At 37.8% G+C, this 13,980-nt stretch overlaps 1 protein-coding gene across 1 annotated transcript in view; it reads left to right on the top strand.

Moving 5' to 3' along the window:
* Positions 1 to 13,980, top strand: part of CNOT10 (CCR4-NOT transcription complex subunit 10) — a 104,111-nt gene that overhangs the window by 18,415 nt on the left and 71,716 nt on the right. Inside the window, exons 2-5 of the mRNA XM_007948639.2 lie at positions 1,770 to 1,864; positions 2,603 to 2,764; positions 8,394 to 8,544; positions 12,463 to 12,605. Coding sequence (XP_007946830.1) covers positions 1,770 to 1,864; positions 2,603 to 2,764; positions 8,394 to 8,544; positions 12,463 to 12,605 — 551 coding nt within the window. The remainder of the gene's footprint in view (positions 1 to 1,769; positions 1,865 to 2,602; positions 2,765 to 8,393; positions 8,545 to 12,462; positions 12,606 to 13,980) is intronic.

Genomic DNA, 13,980 nt, shown 5'->3' on the forward strand with positions numbered 1-13,980 from the left:
CTATGAGTCGGGGCTGACTCGACGGCACATAACAACATAAGGCATTTCTTGGAACAGTCAGGAAAATTTGAATGCAAATTATTTGTTAGTTACTATTAAATTATTAACTTTTGGTGTGATTTTTGATTATGTAGTAGAATGTCATTAATCCTAGGAGAGTTATGTAGCTATCACCATTACCTATTTCCAAAAGCTTTTCATTACCCCAGATAGAAACTCAGTACTCTTAAAGCAGTAACTCCTCATTTCCTTCTCTCCAAACCCATGACCACTAATGAACTTTTGTTTCTGTGTATTTGAATTAAATTTTTTAAGTATTGATCTTTGGCTGATGGATTTCTAAGGCTGTGAAAACATTTATTCTTTGCCTGGGAATTACCTATGAGCCCTTATCAGTGTTGTTTCCTTTTTTTTTTCCCCCAATGTTGTTTTCTAATTGTTAAATGTTATTATATTCCTAAAGAGTGCTGGTGGCACAGTGGTTAAGTAGTCAGTCAGCTGCTAACTGAAAGGTCAGTGGTTTGAACCCACCAGCTGCTCCATGGAAGAAAGATAAAGCAATCTGCTTCTGTAAAGATTATAGCCTTGGGAACCCTGTAGGGCAGTTCTGCTCTGTCTTTATAGGGTCACTATGAGTCAGTTTAACTGGATGGCAATGGTTTATTATAGTCCAAATAAAATATAAATTTCTTTCTTTTTTTACATTTTATTATGCTTTAGGTGAAAGGTTACCTAGCAAATTACTTTTCCAATCAATCATTCATCCGCAGATTGTTCTGTGACATTGATTATAATCCCTTCAGTGTGTCAGCACTTTCCCCATTTCTTCCCTGGGTTCCCCATTTCCATCCATCTGGTTTCCCTGTCCCTTTCTGCCTTCTCATCTTTGGTTTTGGGCAGATGGTTGCCCTTTTCTTCTGTACAATCGCTAGTTCTAAGAAGCACATTCTTCACGGGTGTTACTGTTTATTTTATAGGCCCATCTATTGGCTGAGAGGTTGCCTCTGGGAGTGACTTAAGTTTCAAGTTAGAAGCTTGTCTTAGGCCTGTAGTCTTGGAGTTTCCTCCAGTTTCTTTCAAACCAGTAAGTCTGGTCTTTTTGTTTTCTTTTGACTTTCAATTTTGTTCTACGTGTTTTGCCGTTATAACCAGGACACTCTATTATGGTTCTAGTCAGCATGGATGGTAGTAGTAGCCAGGCACCATCTAGTTCTTCAGGTCTCAGGTTAGAGGTGGCTACGGTTCATGTGGGCCATTAGTCTTTTGGACTAATTGCTTTCTTGGGTCTTTGGTTTTCTTAATTTTCCTTTGCTCCAGGCAGGAAGAGACCAATAATTACTTCTTAAATGACTGCTTGCAAATTTTTAAGATCTCAGAACGTAGACTATAAATTTCATGAAGGCATGATAGGTACTTTTATAATCTCCTCGAATCTCCAGAGCCTGGCATAGTTCCTTGAATAAGGCTAGTTGGTAGATAAAATAGTTTTAGGGGAGCAGAGTATTTCAGTCCAAATGTCCTGATCACCAAAGCTGTAGTTCTTACATAAATGATTGTAGGTTTTCACTGTGCTTGACTATGACCTAGGGAAGCGTTTCTTCTTGATATCTTCTGACAAGCAGTTTCATACTCATTTATCAACCAGTGTAGTTTAGAGAGTTGTAATTCTGACAACTTCATTAGGAAGAAGACAATTAAGAAATGAACTAGGGACAAATTCACTGCTCAGCTTTTGTTTCTACAGAACTGTAAAACTTGTGTGTTTACAGATCAGGGAACAGAGAAACATGAAGGGACAGGTCAGTCCTCTGGGCTCACCGATCAGGAAAAGGAGTTGTCAAGCAGTGCTTTTCAAGCTTTCTCAGTAAGTAAATGGTTTATCTTAATCTGCTCACTTTTTAGGAGCCCATCAAGTATGAATCTTTAAAACAAGTTTTAAATTTCTGACTTTTGTTCTGTAATAATTCCAGAGTTGAGTTTAGAGAAGTAGGTTTAGCTTTAAAATAAAAACCATTTTAGAGTTTGTTTTAACTGAATGTATTTATTGAAAGGAATAGGAGTAATTTGAGCCATTTCCATTTTTGTGTGTTTTCATAAACATGTTTTAACTGTCACTACTTTTTAAAGTCTTTTAAATTCAAATTTGTAAATCTTTGGGTCAACCTTCATCTCACTACTCTCCTTTTTTTTTTTTTTTCGTTGAATGTGCTTTAAAATGGAATCCCAAAAGTTTATTGTTAAAGCTTTTTTTCTGACATGACAGGATGTAGTAGAAAATCTATTTTTTAGCTTACATGACTGTAAACAGAAGAACTTGATAGTTGGGGGTTCAAAGTACATTTACTAGAAATTAAATTAGAAATAGTATTACTGCCTTTTTGTGTAGTTTTGGTTCTTACATCTCACTAGATATACATAACAGTGTCAGTTTAATTCTTAGGAAATAAATATCCACCATTTCTAGATACTCTGAACATTGCTTCATGGAGATTTTAGTTTAAAATAAATGAAATATATTTGGAAATAAGTGGATTGTTCCTAAACCTGGTATGTAATTTAGTTTGTGTAGTTTTGGTTGTTTTCTTTTTTTTTTTTTTTTCAGGCTGGAAATTATGATACCTGCCTGCAACACCTTACCTGCCTACAAGACATAAACAAAGATGACTATAAAATAATTTTGAATACAGCAGTAGCTGAGTTTTTTAAAAGTAACCAAACAACAACAGATAATTTGAGACAAACACTTATCCAGCTGAAGAATCAGGTGATAACACAAATAAATTTTATTATAAAAATATTGGGATGTTCTCTAATTTGTGAAATAAAAATAGTTAAGGAAAATGAATGTGATATTTTACCTGATATTGGTAGCACAATTTGTAATACGTCTGAAACATTTGTTGGTATTACTTTTATTTGTATAAAATTAATTATTCTGGTTTTTTTTTTTATTATTTAATTTGACCAGAATAGACTAATATGCCAAATTTAGTTGAACTTCAGAGTTTTAAGGAAGAATTAAAGTAGAAACAAAGAAGTTTAGCTGCTGAGATATATCTTAACTATAACTGCAGAGATCTGATTATTAATCATAATGTCAAGTTGTTTTAGCATTTTTGGATTGAGAGATAATCAAATAGAAGATAATCTGATTATATTTGATTTAGGGCTTCCATTAAGGAGTTCTGATGATGTAGTGGGTAAAACATTCTGGCTTTTAACCAGACAGTCAGCAGTTCAAACCCACCAGTTGCTCTGTGGGAGGAAGATGAGGCAGTCTACTTCCATAAAGATTTACAGCCTTGGAAACCCAAGGGGGTAGCCATGAGTCAGAATTGACTCAATGGCAGTGGGTTTTGTTTGGTTATTTTTTGGTTGGGGATTACATCGGTCAGTTTTCTACTCATAACAGCAACATTTCTCCTGTTTCAGTACTAGACTGTTAATGTTCCAGAAAGCTAATGTGACAGGAGTCTGTGCTAAGTACCTTGTATTCAACATCTCACTTATCTTCCCAGTAACCCTATGGAGTAGCTACCATAATTCTTTTCATTTTATAAGTGGGAAAGCTGAGGCCTAGGGAGCTTGTATAAATTATGCAAATGTTGTTGTTGTTAATGTGCCATCGAGTAGGCTCTGACTCATAGTGACCCCTCCTTGGGTTGCCCAAGCAGTATCAATATGGAAGAAGATTGCCCTGTTTTCCTTCCGAGGAGTGGCTGGTGGATTTGAACCATCAGCCTTCTGGTTAGTAATCAAGTGCCTTAGGTACTATGCTACCAGAGCTCCTAAATGATGCAAAAGCATACAACTTTTAAGAAGTAAAACCAAAAAAACAAAAAAACAAACACACTGCTGTCGAGTCAGTTCTGACTCATAGAGACCCAGGCCTAGACACCAAGGCGGTATCTCTGTGGAAGTAGATTGCCCAGTCTTCCGTCTGAGGAGTGGCTGGTGGGTTTGAACCTCCAGCCTTCTTGTTAGCAGTCAAATGAATTAGGCACTGTGCCACCAGAGCTCCCTTTAAAAAGTAAGAGCTCTATAAACAATGAACTGTTTGACTCTAGGTCTTGTGCTTTTAGTTACTGTTTTTTGATATAAAGGAGCTTAAAACCTTTTTTTTTTTTTTTTTTTAATTTTATTTTGATTTGGGTGAAGATTTACAGAGCAAATTCAGTTTTCATACAGCAGTTCACATATACTTTGTCTCATGTCATTGACCAAAATTTACAATGCAACAGCTCCCCTCCCACTTCCTCCCCATAGTTACCTCCTCCCAGTGTCCATCCCTTCATACTCTTCTGCACCCTGAGCTATCTCCCTGTGCATAAGCAGCCCTTCCTTCTACCATGATTTGTTCTCTCCAGGACGTGTGTCTACTTGAGGTAAATGTTTAACTCACATGCCTGTACTTTGTTTGGCTGGAAACCACAGGTGTGGTTCAATTCCAGACCTGAAGGGCAGCTAGGGGCCATAGTCTCAGTGGTTCCACCAGGCTCTATTGGACCAGCAAACCTGGTCCCCACCTTCCTTTTTTTTTTTGCCTCCAAATGATTTTGAGTTTTGTTCCACATTGTTCTCCCTCTCTATGCAGGATCTCCTACATCCCTTCCAAGTGGATGGCAGTGGTAGCTGGGCACCATCTAGTTCTTCTGGTCTCATAGTTGTATAGGTTGCAGATCGGATGGTGTACCAGTCGCTAGGACTGATTGTTTCCATTAATTTTGTTTTTCTTCTTTCTTCTTGACAAGGAGAGACCCATTGTTGCATCTAGATGGCAGCTTCCTAGCTTTTAAGGTCCCAGTCGCTACTCGCCAAAGTAGTAGGTGGAACAATGTTTTGTATAGTATGTTATGCCAATTGAGCTTGATGTCCCCTGCGACTATGGTCCCAAGCTCGCAGGATCAACTACTCGGTCCCTCTGGGTAGCTGGCTGTGACCAAGTAATGACCATAACCTTGCCCCTTGTCAGCTCTACTATACACCTGGGAATTCTGATCATTCACATGAACTTATAGGCCCATTGTCTGCCAACCCTATATATGATCTTGGATACATTCTCCATTTAGACATACCTAATTGTTTAGCTTGTTCACGCATCTATCCGTCCCTATACCCATGTTTGCTTTCACTGACAACTCAGTACTGTATATGCAAAAGGGTTCATATTTGTTGTCTGTACTGCCCATGTAACTCTCTATGTCGTTCTCATCCTCAATGCTGCCATATTGGTCACTCACATTTGGTACATTGCCCTTCTCTTCACCCAAATCAATATTTATCTCTATCTATCTAACAGCGTTCCCTCCCAGGATCTTGAGACCTTTTTGAGCCCTTGTCCTGTAGTCATGAATACCACTGTAGCATCACCCTAAAACTTTGTATTGAAAAATAAGTGACCCCTTCAGGCTTTTCATAATTTTATGTAGGAATGAAGTAATTATAAAATCCCACTAAAATTTTTCAGTGAGAATGAGAATAATAGCCAACATTTACTGAGCGCTTACTTGATGTCAGGTATCATTTAAGTGTTTTCATGCCTTATCTCATGTAACCCTCACAGTAGAGTTACTATTATTTTTGTTTTAAACTGGGGCTAAGGAAGCTTTATACAGTTAGTAAGCAGCAGAGGAGCAGAAATTCAACCAGGCCTTCTTTCTCTAGAGCTTGTGCTTATAACCACCTCAGTCCTTGTAAACTTTTATGTCATGACATTTTACCATTGCCCTGTGATTATTAGCCATGACTTTATCTGGAGCTTAAGAATCAAAAGAAAGGTAATGTTTACTGGATGTCTAGTATATGTGTCCTATAACCCAATAGGCATTTTCTGCCAAAGCAGATTGGTTTGGTCTATGAGGACACATTCAGCCTTAGAACTTTTTTTAGAATAAGAAACTCCTGCAAACTTCCTGTTAAGCCAAGAAAACTGTGTGTGTGTTTTTTCAATCCTTTTACCAGCCTTCATTCTTACTAAAGGTTCAGTAGTGCCCCCCCCACCACCAAGTGCCTTCAACGCTTGAGTTTCTTACTAGTGTTTATACTTAGTGTCACCTGGCTTTCTCTAAATCATGATTCTGTTTAGTAGGGTCACTGTAGCACACCTTTTTTTTCAATCATTTCTACTTTCATTAGCATTTTATTTTATTTAACGTAGTTTTTGTTCAGACTGGAGAGTTACTATTTTGGTGAATCATAGAAATGTTGTAAACTTTCTCATGTCATAAGTTCAATCATTGTTCAGTCTAAAGCTCCCTAATTTTTCCAAAGTGTCTCTATTTTCTGGCTGAGAATTAACCCTTTCTTAGTGCTCTCGTGGCCTAGTGCCTAAGGCATTTGACTGCTAACCAGAAGACTGGCGGTTCAAACCCACCAGCCACTCCTCAGAAGGAAGATTGGGCAATCTACTTCCATAGTAGGAGCTCTGGTGACGTAGTGCCTAAGGCATGTGACTGCTGACCAGAAGGCTGAGGGTTCACACCCACCAGCAACTCCTCAGAAGGAAGGTTGGGCAAGTTGGGCAATCTATTTCCGTAGTGATACTGCCTCGGAAACCTAAGGAAGGGTCACTATGAGTCGGTTCTGACTCGATGGCTCGATGGTACATAACAACAACCACCACCTCAGAAACCCAAGGAGACCCGTTGTGAGTTGGATCTGACTCCACAGCAGTGAGTTTGGGTTTGGTTTTTTTTTTTTTTTACTTCCATAGTGATACCGCTCAGAATCCCAAGGAGAGGTCACTATGAGTTGGATCCAACTCGACAGCAATGAGTTTGGTTGTTTTGGTTTTTTTTTTAAACTCATTCTTGTTCCCATTTACTGAGCTTTCAAGAAGAGTTGCCTTTCTTTGGGAATGGAGTCTGTTTGTTTAAGGAAGCTATTTTTAATTACTTGAAAACTTGACAAATGGAGATTATAAAGACTCTTTAAACTAATTGAGATACAGATGCTGTTAGTCACTAACACCACTTCCTAACTAATATTTGAACCCTCCTACCCAGTTCACTACATGCGTGATTGAAATCTGCAGAAACCAGATTACAAATCATGATATATCATGCACCTTCGGGTTTCTTGTCAGTAGCCAAACTAAAGCTGTTAAATCCATTGTATCACAGTTCTGCTGTTTAATTTCAGGAAATATCAGTGTAAGAATTAATTACTTAACACTGTACAATAATTTATTGCAATCTTTGTTATGGCAAGGAAAAGTCCGTTTTAATACAGGTGAAATTCTACTTTTATGTGTTACATGGAACTACGAAATGGTTGCAAAACTTGATTAAAATTAAAAAGCCTAGTGCTACAGCTTATAGAAGTAGTATGCTAATAGTCATTAACTTTCAAATGCGATGTGTATTCCAGATGTTCTTTTGGTATCAGTTGTGCATGTTAGGTTACTAGTAAAAGCCATAAAAGCCCACTCTAACAACCATATGTGACATATGTAGTTTTGTTGTACATTACTTTAAAAAAAAAACCAAAAAACTTTGTTATTATGGGAACAAAACGTGAACATTATAGGAAAATCAGAAAATGTATTTCCTAGTCATTTGATCTCGGGCAAGATACTTACCCTCTCTCTGCTGATTTTCTTATTTATAAAATGAGACTGATAATGTTATCTATGTCCTTGAGGTATCAGGAGAATTAAATGAGATGTTCTCTATAAAAGGCTTAACATAGCAGGCCTGGTGCATAGTAAGTAATTAGCTATTGTTGTTTAAATTGTAGTACAACCAAACCAAACCAAACTAACTGCCATTGAGTCATCAAGTTGGATCCGACTCATAACGACCCCTCCTTTAGTTTCCAAGGTGGTATCACTACAGAAGTAGATTGCCCAACCTTCTGAGAAGTGGCTGGTGGGTTTAAACCACCAGCCTTCTGGTTAGCAGTCAAATGCCTTAGGCGCTATGCCACCAGAGCTCCCAATTTTAGTATAGTTTTTAGTAAAATGGAATCAAGCTATACATTCTAGATGGAATTTTTATGGGAAGGCCCATTTTGAGTTTTTCTGTTGTCCATGTAGCCTCTTAACAACTCATGAGGCTAGAAAGTAGGAAACCTATTCAGAAGCGCTGTTGACAGTTAAAACAAGGAATGTGTCTTCACAGCTGCAAGGTAGAAAATCTCCTTGCCTTGTGCTGGATACTTAATCAAATCCCTCTAAAGTGTTTTCTTTAACAAAATTTTATCATAAGTGAAACAGATGAATGAAATGACTTTTATATGTGAAAGTAGTTAAAATATAAAGATACTATTGAAAGCGTGGGAAAATTCAGCATAAGAAATGTTGCCCTACGTTCCTGTTTATTTATACAGGTTCTTTCACTATTGCTTTTTATTTCCTTATTGTTGTTAAAACAGTCCTTGTTGGTTTTTCATAGGTCCACTCAGCTGTTGAAGAAATGGATGGATTAGATGATGTTGAAAACAGCATGTTGTATTATAATCAGGCAGTCATTCTTTATCATCTTCGGCAGTATACAGAAGCAATATCAGTTGGGGAGAAACTTTATCAGTTCATAGAACCTTTTGGTATGTTACTTGTCAAGTCAGAGATTTCCCTATCTTCTCATACTTGTATACTTCTTTGGTACTTTTACCTGCTAATCTAAGTCAGAAAATTACCCATCAAGAAAAAACTGTTACATAATCTTAATGGGCAGAAAAGTTTTGAAAAAAACCTTTTAAATTTGTGACTTTTGATGAATCCAGCTTTTTGAAAGCTCCTCCCCAAATTTCAAAGATAACTTGCTAAAAATGCTGTTTCTGATTGGAGACACTAATTTTTTTTCTTTCTTTAGATTTTTTTTCTTTGCTGTTTAAACACCTCTTTAGTGTCAGGGTCCTTTCCTGTTTGAGGAGTGGATTGAGGAAGGAACATTCTGGAATGTTAGGGAACAGCATAGTATTTCATTTGTCTATTGACTAACTGAAATTTTTATGAGTAATCATAGAGACTGTATAGCCCAGTTTTTTTCCAAATCTTAATTTACCAACCAAAGAAAACCAAAGTCACTATCATTGAGTTGATTCTGACTCATAGCGACCCCCTTTGGGTTCCCAAGGCGGTAAATCTTTACGGAAGTAGAGTGTCCAGTCTTCCTTCTGTGGAGTGTCTGGTTGGTGGGTTTGAACCACCAACCTTCTGGTTAGCAGTCAAATGCCTTGGGTACTATGCCACCAGAGCTCCCTCAACTTACTATTTCTAGCCTGGGGTAGGAGTAATAAGAAAGGTCAGGGAAAAGGAAAAGAGAGAGAGAACAAATACGGAAAGCAGCAAAGGGAAAGCTGGATAGGGAAATGATTGTTAGAGAGGGCCCTTAGTTACTTGCCCACAAAGATTCACATTTTATTTGTGATTCGTGTTTTTGTCTATTTCTCTAGTTTACTTTTCATTCTAAATTCCAAGACAAATTTTCACACTCATAATCTTAAAACAAGTAATATGCTTGAAGAATAGTTTTTAATTAAAAACACAAATGGAAATTCCTAGTTTATTAATGCCTGATTGGTGATGTATTCGCCACAGGACAGGTGGTGGAATGTGATGGCTCCTCTTTGGTGCATTTTGTAGTAGAAATATATTATCTTGCTCTATTTACTGAACTACTAAGTTACGGGCACCCCATTTGCTGACCCCTAGTTGAGCAGCTGATTACTTTGGCTCCAAGGAGGAATATTTGTGGTGCTTCTTACATTTCTCTTAATCCTGAGGGCTTGGTGGCTAGGCCGACTGGACAGGAGAGATGTCAGTGGTAAGGGCGGAACTAGTGACCAGTTCCTTTCTTCTGTATAGCTATAAACCAGAATTATACCTCTAGGATAGCATAGGTGTATAATACATAAAAACAAACAAAAAAACTCACTGCCATCGAGTCAGTCCCAACTTATAGCAATCCCTCCTCAGGTTTCCAAGGCTGCATCTCTACAAAAGTAAATTGCCCAGTCTTCCTTCCAAGGAGTGGCTGGTGGGTTTGAACTGCCAGCCTTCTGGTTGACAGTCAAATGCCTTAGGCACTACGCCATCAGAGCTCCTGTATAATACATACTTTTATAAAGACTACCATTATTGATGGCTTTTAGAGTCACAAAATTCTGTTAATCTATTGTGACTGAATGATGTATAGCAAATTATCTAGTAAGTATTCAAATACATTTTTCTTCTTTAGAAATTACTGTTATTTTTTAACTTTATTTCTTAGATTCTTCATATAACATATATTTATTCACCACTTCCTATGGCCAGGTACTGTTCTGGCATGGGATCATGCAGTGAAAAAAATAAAGTCTTTACCTTCATTAAATTTAAACTTGTTGTAGAGCAAAATGGCAGAGTCTGGTTGTAATTAAAAGTAAAAGAGCTTTTATAAAGGGAAAAGGCAATTTGCAGATTGGGAATCACAAAGTCCAGAGAATTCCGAACTAAGTGATGCAAGGAGGAAGCAGTTCAGAGAATATGTAAGAAAAATACAAGGAAATTCAATTAAAATTCAGTGATTGACATTTAGATAATGGTTACAGAATTGAGTGATGGTCCATCTGATTGGTAGGAGATTACATATGTTTCTGAAGTTGTGTTTTAAACTTACAAAGTAATCATTAAATTGGGTACATCTGGCCTCAAAACAATCATGAGTGCCTCCCTGTTTGACCACAGGGGGGACATGCTTAATTCTAAAGTTTGTTTGCAGTAACCATCTGTTCTGAGAATTGTTTTGGACCTGGCTTCCTAGGCAGCAAAGAAAACATGTAAGCAAACAAAATTACATTGTTTTCTGAAATTATTTACCAAGTTTTTTTCTCAGGTACTTGGAGAGCTACAGAAATGGCAGGTTGTATTCCTGATACAGACAGAGGTTACGTTTGATTCAAGTCTGAGTTTTAGCCTCAGACTTTAGCATAGTCACCCTCTCATGTCAAGAGTCCTAAGTTAATTTGGGGTGCTCTTACTCATACCTTAATGGGGGCAAGAGATAGCCACACAGACACACAATAAATATGTAATGTCAGATATTACTAAATGCTGTAAAGCTAAAATTGAGTAAGAAAATGAAGTTGACTGGGAGTGTTATCTTTAGATAAGGTTATCAAGGAAGGCCTCTAGTGAAACAGCTTTTGAAAAAAGACCTGAATGAAGGGTGAACTGAGCCATGCTATTCTTTAGAAGGAAAGCATTCCAGCCAAAGGGAATAGAATAAAGATCCTGAGGTGAGGAGGGCCTGTTTGGTATAGGAGAGGAACAGCAGAGGGTCCTTAGTGACCAGAGCTAGGTGGGAGAATGTTAAGAAATGACATCAGAAGTAGTTGGGACAGAACAGGTAAAGCCTTGTAGTCTCGTCAAGAACTTTTTATGTGTGGTAGGAAGCCATTAAAGGCGCACTGGTGGTACAGTGATTAAAGTGCTCAGGCTAACCCAAAGGTTGGCCGTTCAAACCCACCAGCCACTCCATGAGAGAAAGATGTGACAGTTGGCTTCTTTTAACGCTTTCAGCCTTGGAAACCCTATCGGGCAATTCTACTCTGTCCTGTAGGGATGCTGTGAGTCGGAATCAACCCGATGGCAGTGGGTTTGGTTTTTTCGGTTTAGGAAGCCTTTGGAGAGATGTGATCTTTGCACAGCAACTGATCTCAATTTTAAATAACTCAGTCTGGCTGCTACGTAAGAGCAAGAATTGAAACAGGACGACTTGTCAGGAGGCTTTTAGAAATTTTGACACTTTTCTGTGCTTGATTACAGCAGCCTTCTTTTAGGCTTGGTTTTTCCTTTCTGTTTTTCATTTTATTTTATTCTGTGAAAGGAAAGGAAAATATATTTACGTCACACACTATTTTCATTAAGCGCTTCTCCCTGGAAGGCCTTCTCTTATATTTCATTTTTGGTGATGCATACCTTGCTTCTTTTGTACAGGTATCCAGTCTCTGTAATTAAGTTGTTTCTTTTTTCCATCTCTGTGAAGTACAAAGAAATCTAGTTCATAGAGTCATAGATGTTAGAATTATTAGGTCCCTCAAAAGAACATGTGGTTCAATCCCTGCCTTCAGGCAGCTAAAGTGTTCTCCCCATTTTATAGGTGAGACAGCTAAGATCCAGAAAGTTACATGATGTGCAGAGGCCACACATATAGTAAGTGGCATAGGAAGGACTAATTGAGCTTTCATTCAACATAACTTAGTTCTCCTCCTTACCTGTGCTGGTGTTTGGTAGATGTTTTGCTAAAGGAGATTTGATTGCTGGAATGCCGGAAATGAGAGTCTTTGAGATGCTTAATAGAACAGCATTATTAGCATTGCAAACTGAAATTTGCAATGCTAATTAATGGCTCTAGGTGATGTGAATTTCTTTGTGTAAAGACCTGGGGTTTATTTACCTTTTGGGGAGGGTGATGTGAGATGTTTGCTTCACTTTAGATTATAACTTTTTTTTTCTTATTTTTTTTTCCTTTTTGCCAGAAGAAAAATTTGCCCAAGCTGTGTGCTTTCTGCTTGTAGATCTATATATATTAACCTATCAAGCTGAGAAAGCTTTACATCTCCTTGCTGTCCTAGAAAAAATGATTTCACAGGGAAACAATAATAAAAATGGAAAGAATGAGGTGAGTGTTCCAAGGTGATAAGACTAAATTTCAAAATGTGATTAATATTTATACTTTTGAAATTATTTCTAATCACTTTAATGAGATAAAATTTACTGTTTTAAAATGTACAATTCACTGGCTTTTAATATAATCACAGACTTGTATAACTATCACCAAGAGAAACCAGAAAGATACCCTGTATCCACTAGCAGTCACATCACATTCCTCCCTACCCCTGGTCCACTGATCTGCTTTCTTTCTCTGCATTTGCCTAGTCTGGACATTTCATGTAACTGGAATCATACAGTTTCTGGCGTTTTGTGACTGGCTTCTTTTGCTTATTAGCATGTTTTCAAGGCTCATCCATGTTGTAGTTTATAATATTTCATTATATGGATATTCTACATTTTTTAAATTAATTCACCACTTAATAGACATTAGGGTTATTTTCACTTTTGGGATATTATGAATAATGGTGCTGTGAACATTCATGTGAAAGTTTTTGTGTGGATGTGTTTTCATTTTTCTTGAGTGTCCACTTAGGAATGAAATTTCTGAGACATAAGGTAATTTTATGTTTCTTTATGAAGGATGGCCAGACTGTTTTCCAAAGTACCTACGCCACTTTACATTCATACCAGCAACCTATCAAGGTTCCATTTCTCCACATTCTCATCAACACGTGTTACTGTAATTTATTTATTTTTCTAAGCCATTTTACTGGGTGTGAAGTGGTATCTCATTATGGTTATGATTTGCATTTCCCTAATAGCTAAGGATTTATGTTGAGCATCTTTTCATGAATCAAATATCATTTTTACAAATGTAAAAGTTAAAATGTTGGGAACAGCTAAGGGGGACCAGGAAGCAAGCAGGTGACAGTTTGGAACAGCTAAGGGAGACTAGGAAGCGAGCCAGTGGAGTTTTGAACTGCCAAGGGAGAGCAGGAAGTGAATGGAGGGGTTTGGGACAGCTAAGGCAGACAAAACTTGCCTGTCAGTTTGTCATACTGTGGTGGCTTGTGTGTTGCTATGAGGCTTCAGACTATGCCACTGGTGTTTAAAACGCCGGGAGGGTCACCCATGGTGGACAGATTTAAGCAGAGCTTCCAGAATAAGACAGACTTAGAAGAAGGAAGAGACCATCCACTTCTCAAAAAATTGGCCAGTGAAAACCTTATGAATAGCAGTGTGTTTGTCTGATATATTATTGGAAAACTTTATGAATAGCCCTGAAACGTTGTCTGATACAGCGCCAGAAGATGAGCCCCTCAGATCAAAGGGCACTCAAGATACAACTGGGGAAGAGCTGCCTCTTCAGAGTGGAGCTGACCTTAATCATGTGGATGTTGTTGTTGTTATGTGCCGTCGGGTCGGACCCAACTCATAGCGGC

This window comes from Orycteropus afer, unplaced genomic scaffold (genome assembly GCF_000298275.1).
Source record: "Orycteropus afer afer isolate SDZICR_OR568_19922 unplaced genomic scaffold, OryAfe1.0 scaffold00218, whole genome shotgun sequence".
NCBI lineage: Eukaryota > Metazoa > Chordata > Mammalia > Tubulidentata > Orycteropodidae > Orycteropus > Orycteropus afer.